The sequence below is a fragment of the Lutra lutra genome, chromosome 6 (genome assembly GCF_902655055.1).
Source record: "Lutra lutra chromosome 6, mLutLut1.2, whole genome shotgun sequence".
Taxonomy (NCBI): Eukaryota; Metazoa; Chordata; class Mammalia; order Carnivora; family Mustelidae; genus Lutra; species Lutra lutra.
The window spans coordinates 132677759-132699526 of record NC_062283.1 but is presented as its reverse complement, the minus strand read 5'-3'; the positions used below and the strand labels follow the sequence as shown (position 1 = coordinate 132699526).

The following is a 21768-nucleotide window of genomic DNA, read 5'->3' as shown; positions in this document are numbered from 1 at the left end:
AAGACTATAATAAGAGATGAAGGACACTATATCATACTTAAAGGCTCTGTCTAACAAGAAGATCTAATAATTTAAAATATCTATGCCCTTAACACAGGAGCAGCCAGTTATATAAACCAATTAATAACAAAATCAAAAGAAATACATCAACAATAATACGATAATAGTGGGGGACTTTAACACTCCTCTCACTGAAATGGGCAGATCATCCAAGCAAAAGATCAGCAAAGAAATAAAGGCTTTAAATGACACCCTGGATCAGATGGACATCACAGATATATTCAGAACATTCCATCCCAAAGCAACAGAATATACATTCTTCTCTAGTGTACATGGAACATTCTGCAGAGTAGGTCACATCCTGGGTCACAAATCAGGTCTCAACTGGTAAAAAAAAGATTGGGATCATTCCCTTCATATTTTTCGGACCACAGTGCTTTGAAACTAGAACTCAATCACAAGAGGAAAGTTGGAAAGAACTCAAATACATGGAGGCTAAAGAGTATACTTAATAATGAATGGGTCAACCAGGAAATTAAAGAAGAATTAAGAAATTCATGGAAACAAATGAAAATGAAGACACAACTGTTCAAAATCTTTGGGACACAGCAAAGGCAGTCCTGAGAGGAAAGTATATAGCAATACAAGTCTTTCTCAAGAAACAAGAAAGGTCTTAAGTACACAACCTAACCCTACACCTAAAGAAACTGGAGAAAGAGCTGTAAAGAAAGCCTAAACCCAGCAGGAGAAGAGAAATAATAAAAGAGCAGAAATCAATGAAATGGAAACCAAAAGAACAGTAGAACAAATCAACAAAACTAGGAGCTGATTCTTTGAAAGAATTAGTAAGATTGATAAACCCCTAGCCAGACTTATCAAAAAGAAAAGAGAAGGGACCCAAATTAATAAAATCATGAATAAAAGAGGAGCGATCACAACCAACACCAAGGAAATACAAACAATCATAACATATTATAAGCAACTGTACACCAGATAATTTGACAATATGGAAGAAATGGATGCATTCCTCAAGACATATAAAATACCAAAACTGAACTAGGAAGAAATACAAAACCTAAACAGACCCATAACCAGTAAGGAGATTGAAGCAGTCATCAAAAATCTCCCAACAAATAAATAAATAAATAAATAATTTTTAAAAATTAAAAAATAATAATAATAATAAATCTCCCAACAAACAGGAGCCCAGGGCCAGATGGCTTCCCAGGGGAATTCTACCAAACATTTAGAGAAGAGTTAATACCTATTCTCCTGAAACTATTCCAAGAAATAGCAATGGAAGGGAAACTTCCAAACTCATTTTATGGAGGCCAGCTTTACCTTGATGCCAAAACCAGACAAAGACCAATATCCTTATGAACACAGATGCAAAAATTCTCACCAAAATACTAGCCAATAGGATCCAACAGTACATTAAATGGATTATACACCACAACCAAGTGGGATTTATTCCTGGTCTGCAAGGTTTGTCCAACATCCACAAATTAATCAATGCGATACATTAATGAAAGAAAGAGCAAGAACCATATGATACTCTCAATAGATGCAGACAAAGTACAGCATCCTTTGTTGATCAAAACTCTTCGAAGTGTAGGGATGGAGGATACATACCTCAGTATCATCAAAGCCATCTATGAAAACCCACAGCGAATATCATTCTCAATGGGGAAAAACTTAAGAGTTTTTCCCTGAGGTCAGGAACACAGCAGTGATATCCACTGTCACCACTGCTATTCGACATAGTACTAGAAGTCCTAGCCTCAGCAATCAGACAACAAAAAGAAATTAAAGGCATCTGAATCAGCAAAGAAGTAGTCAAACTCTCACTCTTTGCAGATGATATGATGCTTTATGTGGAAAACCCAAAAGACTCCCCTCCAAAACTGCTAGAACTCATACAGGAATTCAGTAAAGTGTCAGGATATAAAATCAATGCCCAGAAATCAGTTGCATTTCTGTATACCAACAGCAAGACAGAAGAAAGAAATTAAGGAGTTGATCCCGTTTACAATTGCACCCCAAACCATAAGATACCTAGGAATAAACCTAACCAAAGAGGCAAAGAATCTGTACTCAGAAAACTATAAAGTGTTCATGAAAGAAATTGAGGAAGACACAAAGAAATGGAAAAATGTTCCATGGTCATGGATCAGAAGAACAAATATTGTGAAAATGTCTATGCTACCTAAAGCAATCTACACATTTAGTCCAATCCTTATCAAAATACCATCAATTTTTTTCAAAGAAATTGAACAAATAATCCTAAAATTTATATGGAACCAGAAAAGACCCTGAATAGCCAAAGGAATGTTGAAGAAGAAAGCCAAAGTTGGTGACATCGCAATTCCGGACATCAAGCTCTATTACAAAGCTGTCATCATCAAGACAGTATGGTACTGGAACAAAAACAGATATATAGATCAATGGAACAGAATAGGGAGCCCAGAAATGGACCCTCAACTCTATGGTCAACTAATCTTCGACAAAGCAGAAAAATGTCCAATGGAAAAAAGAAAATCTCTTCAACAAATGGTATTGGGAAAATTGGACAGCCACATGCAGAAGAATGAAACTGGACCATTTCCTTATACCACACACAAAAGTAGACTCAAAATGGATGAAAGAGCTCAATGTGAGACAGGAATCCATCCGAATTCTTGAGGAGAACTTGTGTAGAAACCTCTTCGATTTCAGTCACAGCAACTTCTTCCTAGAAACATCGCCAAAGGCAAGGAAAACAAAGGCAAAAATGAACTATTGGGACTTCCTCAAGATCAAAAGCCTTTGCACAGCAAGGGAAACAGTCAACAAAACCAAAAGACAACTGATAGAATGGGAGAAAATATTCACAAATGACATATCAGATAAAGGGCTAGTATCCAAAATCTATAGAGAAATTATCAAATTCAACACCCAAAGAACAAATAATCTAATCAAGAAATGGGCAGAATACAACAGTCATTTCTGCAAAGAAGACATCCAGATGGCCAAGAGACACATGAAAAAGTGCTCAACATCACTTCGCATCAGGGAAATACAAATCAAAACCACAGTGAGATACCACCTCACACCAGTCAGAATGGCTAAAATTAACAAGTCAGGAAATGACAGATGTTGGTGAGGATGTGGAGAAAGGGGAACCCTCCTACACTGTTGGTGAGAATGCAAGCTGGTGCGGCCACTCTGGAAAACAGTATGGAAGTTCCTCAAAAAGTTGGAAACAGACCATGTGACTCAGCAATTGCACTACTAAGTATTTACCCTGAAGATACAAATGTAGTGATCTGAAAGGGTACGTGCACCTAATGTTTATAACAGCAATGTCCACAATAGCCAAACTAGGGAAAGAACCTAGATGTCCATCAACAGTAAATAGATAAAGAAGAAGTGGTGTATATATATATGTATATACATACACACACACACACACACACACACACACACACACACACACACAATGGAATACTGTGCAGCCATCAAAAGAAATGAAGTCTTACCATTTACAATGACATGGATGGAACTAGAGGGTATTATGCTAAGTGAAATAAGTCAATCAGAGAAAGACAATTATCATATGATCTCTCTGATACGAGGAATTTGAGAGGGAGGGCAAGGGATTGTGGGTGAGTAGGGAAGGAAAAAAATAAAACAAGATGGGATCAGGAGGGAGACAAACCATAAGAGACTCTTAATCTCCTCAAGCAAACAGGGTTGCTGAGGGGTCAGGAGATTGGTATAGGGTGGCTGGGTTATGGACATTGGGGAGGTTATGTGCTATGGTGAGTCCTATGAATTTTGTAAGCCTGATGATTCACAGAGTACCCCTGGGGCAAATAATACATTATATGTTAATTGAAAAAAAAAAGAATAATGCTGCTATGACCACTTACATATAAGTCTTTGTGTAGGCATGTATTTGCATTTTTCTTTAGAGATACAAGAATGGAATTGCTGGGTCATTTGATAAACTTATATTCAACTTTTTAATAAACTACAATACTGTTTTTCCAATGTGACTATACTGTTTTACATTTCCACCAGCAGTATGTAAAAGTTGCAGTGACCCAGCATCTTCAAGAACATGTGTTATTTGTTTTTTTTATATAGCCATCCTAGTGTGTGTGAAATGGTATCTCATTATGGTTTTAATTATCATTTCCCTTGTTACTAATGGTGTTGAGTATCTTATGTCAACAGTATAACTTTGAAATCTTTCCTTGTTCATACATGTTTCTAGTTCACTCATTTTAGCTGCTGAAGTGTTCCTTTGTAAGACTAAACATGTTTATCTGCTTCTCTGCAACCATTAGATGGTTTTCACTTTTGCATTGTTATTAATAGTGTTATTTTTGTCACCTTGAGGCAAGAGTTTCTTTGTAGAAAACATACAGAAGTGTAATTTGCCAGGTCTTAGAGTATAAGTACTCTACCTTGATAGCATCTGTTCTAACAGGTTTCTAGAAGTAAGGTAGTTAGATTTTACACTATTGGTAAATAAAAGAATAATGAAGGGTTTACTCCAAAGTCACATTGTTTGATACTCAGTTTTTCTTGCAAGGGGAGCCAGAATAGCAGCGGTAGAATTACAACTTTCTGCTGGAATGGAAAAGCCTCCTTTAGACTTTAGACTGTTGCATTAGCAGCAGTGGCTCTTTTGACTATATTTAACTAAAATTCAAAATGGGTCTCTACACCCAGGGCTTCGTCTCTCCCTAGGAGGTGTCCCAATATTGTGCCATCTCTGCTTCATGGCAGGTTGCACCTGAGGTCTCCTGACTCACCTCATTGGCATCCTACTGGCTCAGAGTTCTACTTGCATTTGCTTTGTCTTAGCATCTGCCAGCTGCGTTCTAATCACAATGTATCCAGCATTTCCATACTATTATTTCCTGTGCATTTTAATATCCACTTTTGACAGCTTCCAGCCACACTGGCTGCCTGCCTGCCTGACTGATCAGAGTTATCTCCTCAGGTACCAATTATTGATTTTATTAGTGTTCTGGTTATAAAGTTGCATAAATTTTGCCTTAATCTTTTTTTCCCCTGTAAGCCCTGTTATTTTTAGAGCTCCATTTTTCATATTTTGAAGTATGTTAATAATAAAAATATCACATTATAGTAGTAATGCTGTATTATGAAATTCCTCTATAAAATGATCCTAAGTTTATAATCCCACAGTGTATCAGAGCTTATATTTCTCTGCATCCTCAATGGCATTTGATAGTATCAGATGTAAAAAATTTTTGCCATTTTGATTCTTTGACATGGTATCTCCTTAGTTTAATTTGTATTTCCTACTTACTAATAAGTTTGAGCATTTGTGTGTCTTTATCTGAGAATTGCTTATTCATGCTCTTGGTTCATTTCCTCTTGGGCCCCCCTATTGTGATGTAATGCAAGTTTTCATCCCTACGGCTTATGTTTGCTTACAGTTTGGTTTTTCACACTCAGATCTTATACTTATCTGAAGTTTTACGTTTATGTATAATAAGGATCTAATTATATATGTTTTTTAAGAGGGGGCAGAGGGAGAGGGGGAGAGAGAATCAGGGCTCAGTATCATGATGAGCTCAAATCAAGATTCAGACACTTAACCAACTGAGCCACTCAAGCACCCCATATTTTTCTAAAGGTAAATAACTAGTTCTCACATATTACTGCAAATTTTTTTTCCCACTGAATTCTTCCACCTCAGTCATGTTCCAGTCTCACAGACCTGAGATCACCACTCAAGTGGAAACCAGGAGTTGGTTGTCCAACCAACTGAGCCACCCAGGTGCCCCTCAAAACTTGTGTTTTGTTTTGTTTTGTTTTAAGATTTTATTTATTTGAGAGAGAGAGAGTGCATGAATGGAGAGAGGGGAACTGTTTTCCATTTAGTTCTAACTGCCTTCCATTTTTTACTATAGTCTTTTTTCCCAGTGCTATTTGCTCTCTCTCTCCCTTTCATTAGATTATAATATGAGACTCATTTTATCTTTATTCTTAAAATTAATCCAGTGGTTCAACTTAGGCTTATAAAAATCATACATTAAAGGAGAAATTTTTAGATCTTGAAACCTGAGAAATATAAAATTAATTTGTAATTTTTAAACCATAGAGAATAATTATATTACTCTTCTCTCTTTGTATATTTTAATTTAATCAGGGTAATATAACTGTATAAACTAGGTAGGATCAAAGAGGCTAAAGAGATTGTAAATATTTAGTGATTCACAGATGGAGGGTTTTTAATTTTTAAAAAATTTTTAAAAGATTTATTCACTTGAGAGAGAGAGAGTGTATGTGTACACATGATCATGAACGGGGGGAGGAGCAAAGGGAGAGGGAGAGGAAGTCTTTTTTTTTTTAATTTTACTTTAGTTTTTTTCAGTGTTCCAAAATTCATTGTTTATGCACCACACCCAGTGCTCCATGCAATACATACCCTCCATAATACCCACCACCAGGCTCACCCTCCCCCCGAAACCCTCAGTTTGTTTCCTCAGAGTCCACAGTCTCTCATGGTTTATTTCCCCCTCCGATTTACCCAACTCACTTCTTCTCTATCTGAGGAAGAGGAAGACTTTTTTTTTTCTTTTTTAAGATTTTATTTATTTTTTTTGACAGAGACACAGTGAGAGAGGGAACAGAAGCAGGGGGAGTGGCGAGGGAGAAGCAGGCTTCCCACTGAGCAGGGAGCCCAATGCGGGGCTCCATCCCAGGACCCTGGGATCATGACCTGAGCTGAGGCAACTGCTTAACATCTGAGCCACCCAGGCGCCCTGAGGGAGAGGAAGTCTTAAGCAGACTCCTCGCTGAGCACAGAGCCCAGTGTAGGTCTCCATCTTATCACCCTGAGATTATATCTGAGCAGAAACCAAGAGTCAGAGGCATAACCAACTGCATCACCCAGGCACCCCTGGTTTTGGTTTTATTTTTTTCCTTTATGATTACTCCATGTCACTGGTTAGATATTCCTCTGGCTTTTACTAAGTTTTATGATGTTTTTACTTAACACATATCACAGTAACACTTCAAAATTTTATAAATAGGTTTGCATCATTATGGTTTCTAATTTACATAAATTCTAAATAATAAGATTTAATCTGTTGCTTTAATGTTTTTGTATTCTCTGTCATCTTAAGGTCGCACTACACACAAAGTGGAGGAAGCTCTTATTAATGAAGAAGCAATTTTGAACCTCATTGAAAATAGTCAGACTTTTCAGCCTTTGACCCAAAGACTGAGTGAGTCACCAGTTTTCTGTAAGTAGCAATTCTACCATAAATTTCAGAATGTTAATCAATGGAAGTGTGTTATGTGAGGGGGTATTTTCCTTTGGTTTGAAGAGGTTAATGCTGCATGTTCAGTAAATCGTTACTGTAAGTATAAAATGTAGCCTTGAATTAAATGAAGTAGATTTGTTTTTTGTTTTCTACAGAGCTTTAAAAAAAAAATTGTGAAAGAAAATAATTCCTTTGCCTTTTTTTTTAACTTCACTTTGATTGGAGGAAAATCTTATTGCTTTAGGGGAAAAATGCATTTTTTTTTAGTTAGACTTTTCCAAATTTGAGTACATTAAAATACCATAATTCTTTTCTTGGTGAGTATCAGAAATTTCCCTGGACAGTTCTTATTAAGCTATTAATTTTTGTTTGGGTAGAATATGACTCTTATTTCTGCATCTCCCTAAATGCATCTTCATTAGCATCATAAGCCATTTGTCAGATTTCATTTCCTTAATATAGTCTAAATGACTGACATCTTTTACAGAAATTTATTTAAAATTTCATTGTAAAAAGTGAGAAGTCACTGAGTTTCATGCCTCTTGTTTTGCTTGATTTAGTGATTTTTTGTTTCTTTTTTTGTGACCTTTCTGTTTTTTTCATTCTTACTGTCCCATATGTGTTCCCAGCTTTCTACAGTGTCCTCTGTCAGTTATCTTCATTTTTATTTGAATGGAACACAAATTGATGGACTAAGAACAATACCAAAATTATTGTACACAGTTATATATCAAGAACATTTGAGACAGGAGTAGAAAACTTTTTCCTTTATAAATGAATGGTATATGCAGAAGGAAATAACCTAGAGGAAAAAATAAGCAGCTGAAAGAGAGGAACATCGAGAAAATGAAGGAATTGAAGAAGAGACTGAGAGAGACATATCCTTATTTCAATGTAATGAAATAGGCAAATAGACATGAATGAAACAGGCAAATAGAATATCATCAGTAGATAAATTCCACCTTGTCTAAGTTTGCAAAAATGCAGTCTCAATGCCAGTCAAAGATTTGAAAGTCAGATATCTATAATTCATTCGCTAATACTGCTCTTTTTAAAAAAATGAGACAGGAAAAATGAACAGTACTAGGTTTAAGAAAAAATTTTGGGGGGCCCCTGGGTGGCTCAGTCCATTAAGCATCTGCCTTCAGCTTAGGTCATGATCCCAAGTTCCTGGAATGGAGCCCCACATCCCTGCTGAGCAGGGAGTCTGCTTCTCCCTCTCCCTCTGCCTGCCGCTTTCCCATCTTGTACTCACTCTGTCAAGTAAATAAAATCTTTTTAAAAAGAGAGATTTTTGCCAAAATGGCAACAAACCTCTATCTTCATGGTCTTTTTAAAAAAGATTTATTTATTATTTGTTACTGATTTAAGATTTATTTATTATCTGTGAGAGAGAGCATGCTTGGGAGGGAAGGGGCAGAAATAAAGGAAGAGAGAGAATCTCAAGCAGATTCCCTGCTGGGTACAGAGCCTGATGTGGAGCTCAATCTCATGACCCTGAAATCATGATGTGAGTGAAAACCAAGTGTCAGATGTTTAACCGACTGAGCCACCTAGGCGCACCCCCCTTTTTTTAAAATAAAACCTTTTATTGATGTATTTCACACACCAGAAAATTTACCTTCTAATTTATATGGTTCAGTGATTTTTTTAAAGACTTTTGTTTATTTGAGAGAGAGTGAGGACAAATGAGAGGCAGACTCCCCACTGAACAGAGAACCCAACACGGGGCTCGATCCTAGGACCCTGAAATCATGACTTTAGCCAAAGGCAGTTGCTTAACCAGCTGAGCCACCCAGGCACCCCAAGTTCAGTGATTTTTATCATGTTCACAGTTATGTAACCATTACCACTATCTGATTCTGGGACATTTTATCACCCTAAAAAGCAACTCCATAACCATTAGCAGTCACTCCTCATTCTTCTCTCCTCTCAGCTCTTGGCAACCACTAATGTATTCTCTTTTTTACTGCATTTACCTGTTTGGGTCATTTCATATAAATGGAATCATATAACCTTTTGTTTGTGGCTTCTTTCACTTAGCATAATGTTTTCCAGGTTCATTCAAATTGTAGCATGGATCAGTATTTCATTCACTACTGAATAATATTCCCTCATAGGGATATACATTATAGTTCATTTATCCATTCTTCACATGATGGATACGTGAGTTGCCACCTTTTTGTCAATTACAAATGATACTGCTATGATTATTTATGTATAGGGTTTTGTGTGGACATTAATTTTTAGTTATCTTGGTTATATACCAGGAGTGGAATTGCTGTATCATATGGTAACTATTTTTAACATTTCAACAAACCATCAAACTTTTTTCCAAAGCTGCTGTACCATTTTGCAGTCTGACCAGCAATGTAGGACTTCCTTCTTCGACTTCCTTGCCAATACTTACTACTTGTCTTGATTTGGCAAGCATAGTGCATATGAACTGGCATCTCATTATAGTCTTGAAGAAGAAAAAAAAACCTTGAAGGTTTTTTAAGTAATGTCATTGACTACTTTAAAGCTCTCTTGTGTTTTTCAACCACATGTTTCATTTAACTATCCTGTGCACTAAATAAAATTTAAGTGAGAATAAGGTATTCACATGTATTGTTTTTAAGGCACCTTTTCCTTAGCATTAATTCACATATTTATTACTTATTTTGATTTTGTTTTAAACCCTGGTCACCCTATTTGGTTTAGTGTTCCTCAAGCTTAATTGTGCAGTAAGCTTGGACAGCTTGTTAAAATGCATCTTCCTGGGCCCTAACTCAGAAGTTCTGATTCAAGAGATAGAAGATGGGTTCTGGGGAATCTTCCTTTTAATGAGGATACAAAATCGTTCCAGTGCAAAGAGTCCAAAGATCATCACACTTTGATAAAACGTTACATTGACACAGAAATCTTTGCATCAGCTGTATTTTTTCAGTATGTGCCAGCATCTGTGATTTTATTGAATATAATTGACCTTAGTTCTTCAGTTATTGAGAAAAGTTATTTGTTAGTGATGCTTCACTTGTTTTATAGTGGACAGTAGTCCTGATGAGGCTCTGGTACATCTTCTTGCTGGTTTGGAAAATGATGGATATCAGGGGGGAAGAAATAGGATACCATCACCATGTCATTTCTTTGGAAACACTAAAAATCCCCAAAATAGTGATGATGAAGAAAACGAACCACAGATTGAAAAAGAAGAAATGGAACTTAGTTTGGTGATGTCTCAGAGATGGGACAGCAATATTGAAGAACCTTGTGCCAAAAAGAGGTAACTTTTTAGTTCTTTCAGTTACTTTAATAATTTCCTGTTATCGTTATCACTGTTCTCGCATTAGAAATTATTTTTTACTATTGTTTATAATATAAATACTTTATAAACTAGTCTTCTTTTAAATCCCTTTAAAGTAGTGCTTTGTTTTTCATGTGGCATAAACTTCATATTCTAAGCAAAATAAAATTTTGCTACATTTAAAAAGATTAAACCTGGATGTTTTTTTCCAGTTTTATTAAAAGATTAAACCTAGGTGGGTTTTTTTTTTCAAGTTTTATTGAGATGTAATTGACCTATATCACTGTATGAGTTTGTTGTAAAGCATAAATGTTTGACTTAACATATATTATGAAATGATTACCACAAATAAGTTTAGTTAACATTCTTCATCTCATATACATATAATAAAAAGAAATGGAGGGGAAAAGGGGGAAAAAAGCTGCTCCTTGTAATGAGAACTCTCAGGATTCATTCTAACAACTTTCCTCTTTAATCCTACAGGAGTGGTAACTATAGTCGCCAGGTTGTACATTACATCCCTAGTAATTATCTTACAACTGTAAGTTTGTATCTTTTGACCACCTTCCTCCAGTTCCTTCTACCCCCATAAACTTAACTTTTAGAAATTATATATGTAGTATTAATATGTGTTGACAGTAAGTGGGGCAAAGTAGAAGTGCCTCTTTATCCCTGAACTTGAGGAAAAAGAACGCCCTCTGAGAGTTATATGGGTTACAGCAACAGTTACAGAGTCAGCTTGAAGACAAGAAATAGCCTTTAGGTCTGATTAGACTGAAGGAATTAAATATTAAAAATAAGTAAATAAGAGTCTCAGAAACAGACACTGGTATTCTTCATTTCTCAAATTAAATTAATAAGATGGCACTGTGGTTTTCCAAATTAAGTTTCTTGTGAAACTGATTGATTTGACTTATATATGTTCTGTATGTGGAAAAAGATTGGGCCTCTGAGCCTGAAACACTGAATATGCCTCTCCTTCAAACATAGGTAGATAATACCAGAACTTCTGAACTCTTTGTTTGAAATGTTCTCTTGTTATCTGTGTATATAACCTTCTTCTGTATTTTCGCAGTATGCTTCCTCAAAGAATTCCATTTTCATTCTATGGGTGGAGAATCCAAACCTACAAAATATTATTTCATACTTTCCTAGCTTCGTGTACTCAGTTCCCTTTCCTGTGACAGTGATAAGTCATTCAAAGACTCAGAGCTTGACCTTTGAAGAACGAATGCTACCTGGTCCAGACAGAATCAGTATTTGATTTCCTGATAGATTTGACCCTTAACAATGTCATAAAATGTCTTTTGTCAATATTTCCTAACTATTAAAAAAATAAAGTGAAGTGAAAGACATAAAATTTTTTGTAGATCTCTATAAGTTGTTTTTTCAATTTTTTAATATAAACTTGATCAATCTTTGCATGGAATAGCCTATTGGGAAATGCCTCAACCACGTCAGCCTATAGATGGCTTTGTTCTTGTTTCTCTGTTATTTCTGTAATAATAAATTCCCCCCAACTTCTGGAAGTTTGCAACTTCAGTGTTGTATTTGACTTGCCCTCTTTTGCCATTCTGTCCTTCCACCCTCCTCCCTCCCAAGGTTAATATCCTAGTTTGGGCCTTCATTATCATTTATCTGGAACACTATGACTCACTTTTTAATTGGTCTCCTCCTTGCCTCTAAGTTCTCCTTTATAATAGGGGTAATAATTACGATTATTAAGTAAACATGGGCACCAGAAAGGGAAGAAGGGAAGCAGAGAATATCAGGAATCTTCATGAGTTCAAGTCATGCTCTACTATCTTTATATCCTTTTTAAATATGGTTATTTAGGGGAATGTTATAATCATATTGAGTCTTATAAGTTTTACATAGTATCCTTGTAAATAAGGAGAAAACATGGCAGTAGTGACCAATTAAGGGGTTCACAAGAACTTACATGATTTTGCACTTAAAAACAACATAAATGCTGGGGTGCCTGGGTGGCTCAGTGGGTTAAAGCCTCTGCCTTCGGCTCAGGTCATATCCCAAGGTCCTGGGATGGAGCCCTGCATCGGGCTCTCTGCTCTGCAGGGAGCCTGCTTCCCCGGCTTCCCCCTCTGCCTGCCTCTCTGCCTACTTGTGATCTCTCTCTCTGTCACATAAATAAATAAATAGAATATTTAAAGAAAAAAAAATTTAAAAAACAACATAAATGCTTAAATGCCAAGTATCATGCTAGATTGGATTGAGATTTTCACAAATATTAGAGATTGGTAATTCACTGGGTGACAGAATATAGTCCAAAAATATCTCAGAACTGAATAGGTGATGCCTAATATAGAGTCATGTGTTTAGGTTCAGTCAGTCAGCTTTATAAATACAGACTAGGTAGACCATCTCTCTGGGTTTAACTATCTATTCTGGGTTTAATTTCTGTTGGAAAGCCATGATTTTACTTTATTTTATTTTTTTTTTAAGATTTTTTATTTATTTATTTGACAGAGAGAGAGATCGCAAGTAGGCAGAGAGGCAGGCAGAGAGAGAGGGGGAGGAAACAGGCTCCCTGCGGAGCAGAGAGCCCAATGTGGGGCTCGATCCCAGGACCCTGGGACCATGACCTGAGCTGAAGGCAGAGGCTTTAACCCACTGAGCCACCCAGGTGCCCCATGATTTTACTTTATTAAGAGCACAATAAGTCTGTAGTGTTGTCTGGTTGCCAAAATAATTAATTATTAGCTACCAGCTGTACCTAGGGTAACATTTATTATTCTAACAGATTTTAGATTTTATTAATAAAATGATTACAGTATTTACTTGATGTATTTAAGTCTTGCTGTAATAAATTGGATTGCTTCTTTCATATTTTATCAATGTGTTGACTATCTGATATTTCTATTTGATTGATATTGTGGCATTTCACTTTTTCTTATTTCCATTTGTTTTTCTCTTTCTTGATTGTTTTATTTGGTATTATTTCTTTGATTTTACCTTTAGTGTCTCATTAGCATTTTTCTACAGTTTCTTAGATGATATCTTGTATAGCTATTTATATTTTTGAGCCTGTATTAAGTAGATACACATTCAAATATATAAAATTCTTAGAGTCACTATCTACTTGTTATCAGTAGTGTCAGCCTGTTTAAAATCATAGGCATGGTTTGTCCCACAATTAATGAATGCTTATATGTTCATTAACTGGACCAATCCTGTGAAAACCATGCCCAAGTCAACCTTGGGAAAACAAACTGAAACATTTCATTAATGTACTTTAGAAAGAGATTGAAAAATAGAAGTATAGTGTCTAGAAAAGGAGTTCTTCAATTGTATTTGGATGTTATATTTTGCTCTGAGTACCATATTTTAAGAATCCTGAGAAAGGACAAGAAAGGGAAAGAAGAGAAAGAAAAGGAAGGATCTGTGAACACTGTCACTTTTGTTTATTTATTTTTATTTTTTCTAATTTTACGTTCAGTTAATTAAACATATATTATTGGTTTCCAAGGTGGAGGTCAGTGATTTTTCAGTCTTATATAATACCCAGTGCTCATTACATCACATGCCTTCCTTAATGTGTATCACTCCGTTACCCTATCCCCCCATCCCACCTCCCCTCCAGCAACCCTCAGTTTCCAATGATTAAGAGTCTTTTACAGTTTGTCTCCCTCTCTGATTTCATTTTATTTTTTCCTCTCTTCCCCTATGATCCTCTATTTTGCTTTCTTCTTCCACATATGAATGAGATCATATGGTAATTGTCTTTCTCTGATTGACTTATTTCGCTTAGCATAATACCCTCTAGTTCCATCCATGTCTTGCAAATGGCCAGATTTCATCTTTTTTGATGGCTTAATAGTATTCCTTTTTCTTAGTATTCTTAGTAGTATTCTTTTTTATCCATTCATCTGTCAGTGGACATCTGGACTCTTCCCATAGTTTGGCTATTGTGAGCATGGCTGCTATAAACATTGGGGTGCATGTGCCCCTTTGGATCACTACACTTGTGTCTTTGGGGTAAATCCCTAGGAGTGCAATTACTGGGTCATAGGGTAGCACCATGTTCAACTTTTTGAGGAATTTCCATACTGTTTTCCAGAGTGGCTGCACTAGCTTGCATTCCCAACATGTCACTTTTAAAGAACAGTAGAAAGGATAGATAATGTTTGGTCTAATTAGAGAGGAATTACGGGATAAATTATAAATGCCTTCAAATATTTTAAAGTTATCATATGGAAAATAGCAACAATAGGCTACATATAACAACGCAGGACAAAAGCAGAAATAATGAATGGAATTTGGAAAGTACTGTGTAACAGAGGGGGAAAAATCCTAACAATTAATAATGGAAAAGATTAACTCGTGGACAGCAAGCAAGCCCCTTATACTGAGAATGTAAGAGTGGAGATTTTGTCATCTGTTAAAAATAAGGTTTTTTGCATTCGGTAGAAAATTAGACTAGATGACCTCTAATAATTCTTTCAGCTCTTAAGACAGTGGTTTTAGGACAAATTTTGATTTGGTAAAGGATTAATGGAGAAACTGTTACATGTATAATTAAGGGACACTTTCAAATTTTTGAGACCAGAGAAAGAAAAGCTTAGGTATGGATAGAAAGGGAAGTATCAAGCTAGAACTTAGTGAAAAAATTTAAATCGATAAGAGATGAACCCTGAAGAGATTATCTATCTGGACTTCACCGTCCATCTGAATTCTTTAGTAACCTGCTTTAGAGCCGCTGCTTGGATTGACTCAGCACCTCTACTACTTCCTAGCTCCTCTGACCCCTGTTTTCTCTTCCAGCCTGACCGGAATACCCCCTTGCGTAATTACTTTTGTGTTTGTTTTTTCCAGTTCACAGTGTAGAGATTGTATATTTGTGGAGACTTCTTTAAATTTGCCGGGATGCTACCTTTTTAGAAGTTACTGGGTTCTCAGCCAAGCTGTTATCTATATCTAATAATAGGATGAGGGGGAGAATATAAGGAAGAACATGATTAGATATGGTAGTCCAGGATATTGTGGAGCTTTGGATACAGGAATGATGGTGTCTTCTAGCTCACATGTAAAGGATGTTAAGTTTATCTGCAATAACTTTTTATAGAACATAATACTAAAGCAAGATAAATCTGCTTTTCTTTTTGAGGTTCTAATTTTCAGATCTTTTTAATTTTACTATTACAACATCAGATTAAGCTTTTTTTTTTTTTTTTTTTTTTTTTGTCATAGAGAAGCGAGAGCGAGCACAGGCAGACAGAGTGGCAGGAAGAGGCAGAGGGAGAAGCAGGCTCCCTGCCAAGCAAGGAGCCCAATGTGGGACTTGATCCCAGGACACTGGGATCATGACCTGAGCCGAAGGCAGCCGCTTAACCAACTGAGCCACCCAGGCGTCCCTGATTAAGCAAATATTTTTAATCTGACATGCTTTTTCTATGATCGGACTCATAATGAATCTTAATATTCTCTAGATCACCGTGTAGAAATACCCATAGAAGCTCAACTGAAGAGGATGATTCATCTTCAGAAGAAGAAATGGAATGGAATAATAACAGTTTGCTTCTAGCCAATCTTTCTATACCTCAGTTAGATGGAACTGCAGATGAAAACAGTGGTAAGTTATCTAATACTAAGAGCATTTTATGATTTAGCAGCTGAGAATATATTTGCTTTTAAAACTGTAATCACACATACAAAATCGGCTAAGTGTGAAGCTTTGACAATACTATCTGTTATGTTTTGTCCTTCTCCAAGATTTTTTCTTTTGTAAGAATGTGAATATCTGATTATTTCTTATTTCTAAGAGGATAATATTTGTAAATCACTGATTTAAAACTTCATAGACTTTAATCAGTTTATCATGTTAACATTTAAGTAGCATAAACTGTAAGAAATACATTCAGATGTTAACTAATTGGAATTTAAATAAAAACTTGAGAAAAAATACTCTCAGCTTATTTGAAGTGATAATACAAAGAAGCATACTGTTTTATGAAAAATTTTCAAGGTGACAGTATTTTTCCCTATTCACCACGAAGGCACTGAATATTAATATAAAATTTCTTTTTTTAATTTTTACTTTAAAATTTTTTTTTTTTTTTTTTTGAGCGAGAAAGAGAGACAACATGCTCTGTGTAGAGCCCTTGCAGAGCTTGATCCCAGGACCCTTAGCTCATGACCTGAGCCAAAATCGAGAGTCAGCAGCTCAATCGACTGAGCCACCCTGGAACCCCTAATATAACTTATTTCTGACAAAAAGAAATATGTTTAAAATAATGAATAATAATCAAGTGTAACTGACTGTTGATTAGTTAGATTGAGTTATTATCTTTTGTTTTTTTTAAAGATTTTATTTATTTGTCGGAGACAGAGGGAGAGTGAGCGAGCACAGGCAGACAGAGAGGCAGGCAGAGGCAGAGGGAGAAGCAGTTTCCCTGCCGAGCAAGGAGCCCGATGTGGGACTCAATCCCAGGACGCTGGGATCATGACCTGAGCTGAAGGCAGCCGCTTAACCAACTGAGCCACCCAGGCGCCCCAGAGTTATTATCTTAATGAGAGGAATGACATTTTGTTAAGATAACCATTTTAAGCATGGAAACATAATTTCATATAGCTTCTTTCATGGTGATAGTATGGAGAAATATTTTAAAAATTAAAAGCATGAAGGTGAAATAAATTTTATTTTCCCCAATTTCAGACAATCCATTGAACAACGAAAATTCCAGGACCCACTCTTCTGTGATTGCAACGAGCAAGCTATCAGTAAAACCTTCCATCTTCCACAAAGATGCTGCTACGTTAGAACCCCCATCTTCTGCTAAGATTACCTTTCAGTGTAAACACACAAGTGCCCTTTCTTCCCATGTTTTGAATAAGGAAGATTTAATTGAAGAACTTCCACAGCCAAACAACATAGAAAAATGTCTAGATCATTCAGTTGCTTCTTTTACAAATGAAAGTACTTACTCCATGAAGTACCCTGGATCTTTGAGCAATTCTGTCCATTCAGAAAACTCTCATAAAGAAAGTAAGAAAGATATCCTCCCAGTATCTTCCTGTGAAAGTAGTATTTTTGATTATGAAGAGGATATTCCATCTGTTACAAGACAGGCACCAAGTAGAAAGTATACAAATATTAGAAAAATTGATAAGGATGCCCCTTTTATACACATGAACCGTCATAGTAGTGAAAGTACATTGGGCAAAAATTCTTTCAACTTTTCTGACCTAAGTCATTCAAAAAGTAAGTTATCCTCTGAAGGAAATGAAAAAGGAAACAGCACAGCTCTGAATAGTTTATTCCCTTCATCATTAACTGAAAATTGTGACTTGCTCTCATGCTCAGGAGAAAATAGAACTATGGTACATTCTCTTGATAGCATTGCTGATGAAAGTGGGCTAAATAAACTTAAAATTAGATATGAAGAGTTTCAAGAACATAAAACAGAAAAGCCAAGCCTCAGCCAGCAAGCAGCACATTATATGTTTTTTCCCAGTGTTGTTCTTTCTAACTGTCTCAGTAGACCACAGAAACTCTCTCCTGTCACATACAAACTACAACCCAGCAGTAAACAGTCCCGGTTAAAAATGAATAAAAAGAAGTTTATAGGTTATCAGGAGACTTCTACCAAAACTAGTGAGACTGTGTCCACAAAAGATAATTGTATACAAAATAATCCTTGTAATCCTGAGAAGGATAACGGATTGGCAAGTGATCTAATTAAAGTCACCCGTGGAGCTTTTGAAAATAAAACACCTGCAGACAGTTTTATAGACTGTCACTTTGGAGATGGAACCTTAGAAACTGAACAGTCCTTTGGATTGTATGGAAATAAATATACACTTAGAGCCAAACGCAAGGTGAATTATGAGACTGAAGATAGTGAGTCAAGTTTTGTAACACACAACTCAAAAATTAGCCTACCTCATCCCATGGAAATTGGTGAAAGTTTAGATGGAACTCTCAAAGCTCGAAAACGAAGAAAAATGTCTAAAAAGCTACCCCCTGTCATCATAAAGTATATTATTATTAATAGATTTAGAGGGAGAAAAAATATGCTTGTGAAGCTAGGAAAAATAGACTCTAAAGAAAAACAAGTTATATTGACAGAGGAAAAAATGGAACTATATAAAAAGCTTGCACCTTTGAAGGATTTTTGGCCAAAAGTTCCTGACTCCCCTGCAACCAAATATCCCATTTATCCACTAACACCAAAGAAAAGTCACAGAAGAAAATCAAAACATAAGTCTGCTAAGAAAAAAACTGGTAAGCAACAAAGGACAAATAGTGAAAATATTAAAAGAACTTTGTCTTTCAGGCGAAAACGGTCACATGCCATTCTGTCGCCTCCCTTGCCATCTTACAATGCTGAAACCGAAGACTGTGACTTGAATTATAGTGATGTTATGTCTAAACTAGGTTTTCTTTCTGAGAGAAGCACAAGTCCCATAAATTCTTCTCCCCCTCGCTGCTGGTCTCCCACAGATCCAAGAGCTGAAGAAATGATGGCTGCTGCAGATAAAGAAACAGTGCTTTTTAAGGGTCCTAATGCATGTAATAACAAGACTGTTAATTCTCGTATGGAAAAAAATAGTCGAGCAAGAGCGCAGGTTAAGAAATCAAAAACTAAGCTTGTTAATCCCTCTGTAGTTACTAAGAAAAGGAACAAACGGAATCAGACAAATAAAGTAGGAGATGATGGAAAAAAGACACAGAGAGCAAAACAGAAACAAAAAGCAAATGAGAAAGCTATGTCAAGAAAACATATAACAATTAAAGATGAAAAAATAAAATCTCAGTCTGGTGCTGAAGTTAAGTTTGTGCTGAAACATCAGAATGTGTCTGAGACCTCAAATACTTCTGGAGGCTCTCAATTACTTTTTAAACAGAAAGATGTGTCACTAATGGGCTCTGCTATAGATCATCCCCTTTCTGCTCCCCTGCCCACTGGAATTCATGCACAACAAAATTTATCTGGCTGTTTTTCTTCTTTTTTAGAAAGCAAGAAGCCTGTAGATTTGCAAACATTCCCCAGCTCACGAGATGATTTGCATTCATCAGTTGTTTGTAGTTCTTTGGGACCTGGAATCTCAAAAGTTAATGTTCAGAGGTCTCATAATCAAAATACTATGTTTACTCTAAAAGAATCAACCTTAATTCAAAAAAATATATTTGATCTTTCCAACCATTTGTCTCAGGTATCTTCGGGTATAATGTCTCCAAAGACAGAAGAGAATGCAAATACACAAAAAAGTTATTTGTCATCTATCGGGAAGTTAAATGAATATCGTAATTCTTTAGAATCAAAGCCAGACCAGGCATATGCCCCTAATTTTTTGCATTGCAAAGACAGTCAGCAGCAGATTGTGTGCATGGCAGAACAGTCAAAGCACAGTGAAACTTGTTCTCCAGGAAATGCAGCTTCAGAGGAAAGCCAAATGCCTAATAATTGCTTTGTAACTTCCTTGAGAAGTCCAATCAAACAAATAGCATGGGAGCAAAAACAAAGGGGCTTTATTTTAGATATGTCCAATTTTAAACCTGAAAAGGTAAAACAGAGGTCGTTGTCAGAAGCAATTTCACAAACCAAAGCACTTTCTCAGTGTAAAAGTCGAAATGTGTCAACACCTTCAGCATTTGGTGAAGGCCAGTCTGGACTGGCAGTTCTAAAAGAATTGTTACAGAAAAGACAGCAGAAAGCACAAAATGCAAATATTATGCAAGACCCATTACCTAATAAACATCAACCAAACAAAAATATTTCTGGTTCCCTTGAGCAAAACAAAACAATTAAACGAACACGATCAGTAACGGCTTCAAGAAAACCTCGAACTCCCAGAACTACAAAACCTAAAGAAAAAGTTCCCAAACTTCTTAAAGTAGACTCTCTAAATTTACAAAACTCTGGCCAGTTGGATAACTCTCTATCAGATGACAGTCCCATCTTTTTTTCAGATCCAGGTTTTGAGAGCTGTTACTCACTTGAAGATAGCTTGTCTCCTGAACATAATTATAATTTTGATATTAATACAATAGGTCAAACTGGATTTTGTAGCTTTTATTCTGGAAGTCAGTTTGTCCCAGCTGATCAGAATTTGCCTCAGAAATTCTTAAGTGATGCAGTTCAGGATCTTTTCCCAGGACAAACCATAGAAAAAAATGAGTTTTTAAGTCATGATAACCAGAAGTGTGATGAAGACAAACATCATGCCTCAGACTCAACCTCATGGATTAGATCTAGCACTCTAAGTCCTGAACTATTTGAAAAATCATCAGTTGATAACAATGAGAATCATCGCCACAACCAGTGGAAAAGTACCTTCCATCCTCTAACAACTCGCTCTAATTCAATAATGGATTCTTTCTGTGTCCAGCAGGCAGAGGACTGTCTAAATGAAAAATCCAGATTGAATAGGAGTTCAGTAAGCAAAGAAGTGTTTCTTAGCCTCTCACAGCCAGGCACTTCAGACTGGATTCAAGGTCATACCAGAAAAGAGATGCAACAGTCTCTTGACTCAGTCAATACCTCTTTTACTACAATACTATCCTCCCCTGATGGTGAACTTCTGGATGCAGCCTCTGAAGATTTAGAATTGTATGTTTCAAGAAACAATGATATATTGACACCAACTCCCGATAGTTCACCAAGGTCTACCAGCTCTCCCTCACAATCTAAAAACGGCAGTTTCACCCCTCGAACTGCTCACATTCTGAAACCACTTATGTCCCCACCAAGTAGGGAAGAAATTATGGCAACTTTGTTGGATCATGACCTTTCAGAAACTATTTACCAGGAACCATTTTGCAGTAATCCTTCTGATGTACCAGAAAAGCCCAGGTAATCAGAATTATTTTTTCTCCTTGAGTCACTCTGAGTACTTATAATGAATATAACATTGGTACCTGACTGCTCATGTTCTGGCTGTAATATACTGTATTTATAAGTAAATCATTGTAAAAGTGGTTCATAATTAGGACTTCTGAGAAAATTCACAAACTAGTTGGATGGTTGCACCTTGAGAACTTTAAGCTGATAAGTGTTGGTCTTCAATCTTACTGTTAACACTGTGTCAACATCAGGGATTAGAGATGCAGAGGCTCACCGTGACATGATGCCAGATTAAGAAGGATGTGATAATACTTAAGCACATTTATCATTTTAAAAATGGTGTTTATTTCTAAAATTGTAAATTTTTACAATTTTTGAAAGAACTTAA

At 36.2% G+C, this 21768-nt stretch overlaps 1 protein-coding gene across 3 annotated transcripts in view; it reads left to right on the top strand.

Annotated features, from left to right (window-relative positions):
• REV3L (REV3 like, DNA directed polymerase zeta catalytic subunit) overlaps positions 1 to 21768 on the top strand; it is a 187496-nt gene that overhangs the window by 85103 nt on the left and 80625 nt on the right. For all 3 annotated transcript variants that reach the window (XM_047734503.1, XM_047734501.1, XM_047734504.1), the window contains exons 10-13: positions 7149 to 7268; positions 10317 to 10554; positions 16023 to 16165; positions 17249 to 21389. In XM_047734503.1, the coding sequence (XP_047590459.1) occupies positions 7149 to 7268; positions 10317 to 10554; positions 16023 to 16165; positions 17249 to 21389 (4642 nt within the window). The remainder of the gene's footprint in view (positions 1 to 7148; positions 7269 to 10316; positions 10555 to 16022; positions 16166 to 17248; positions 21390 to 21768) is intronic.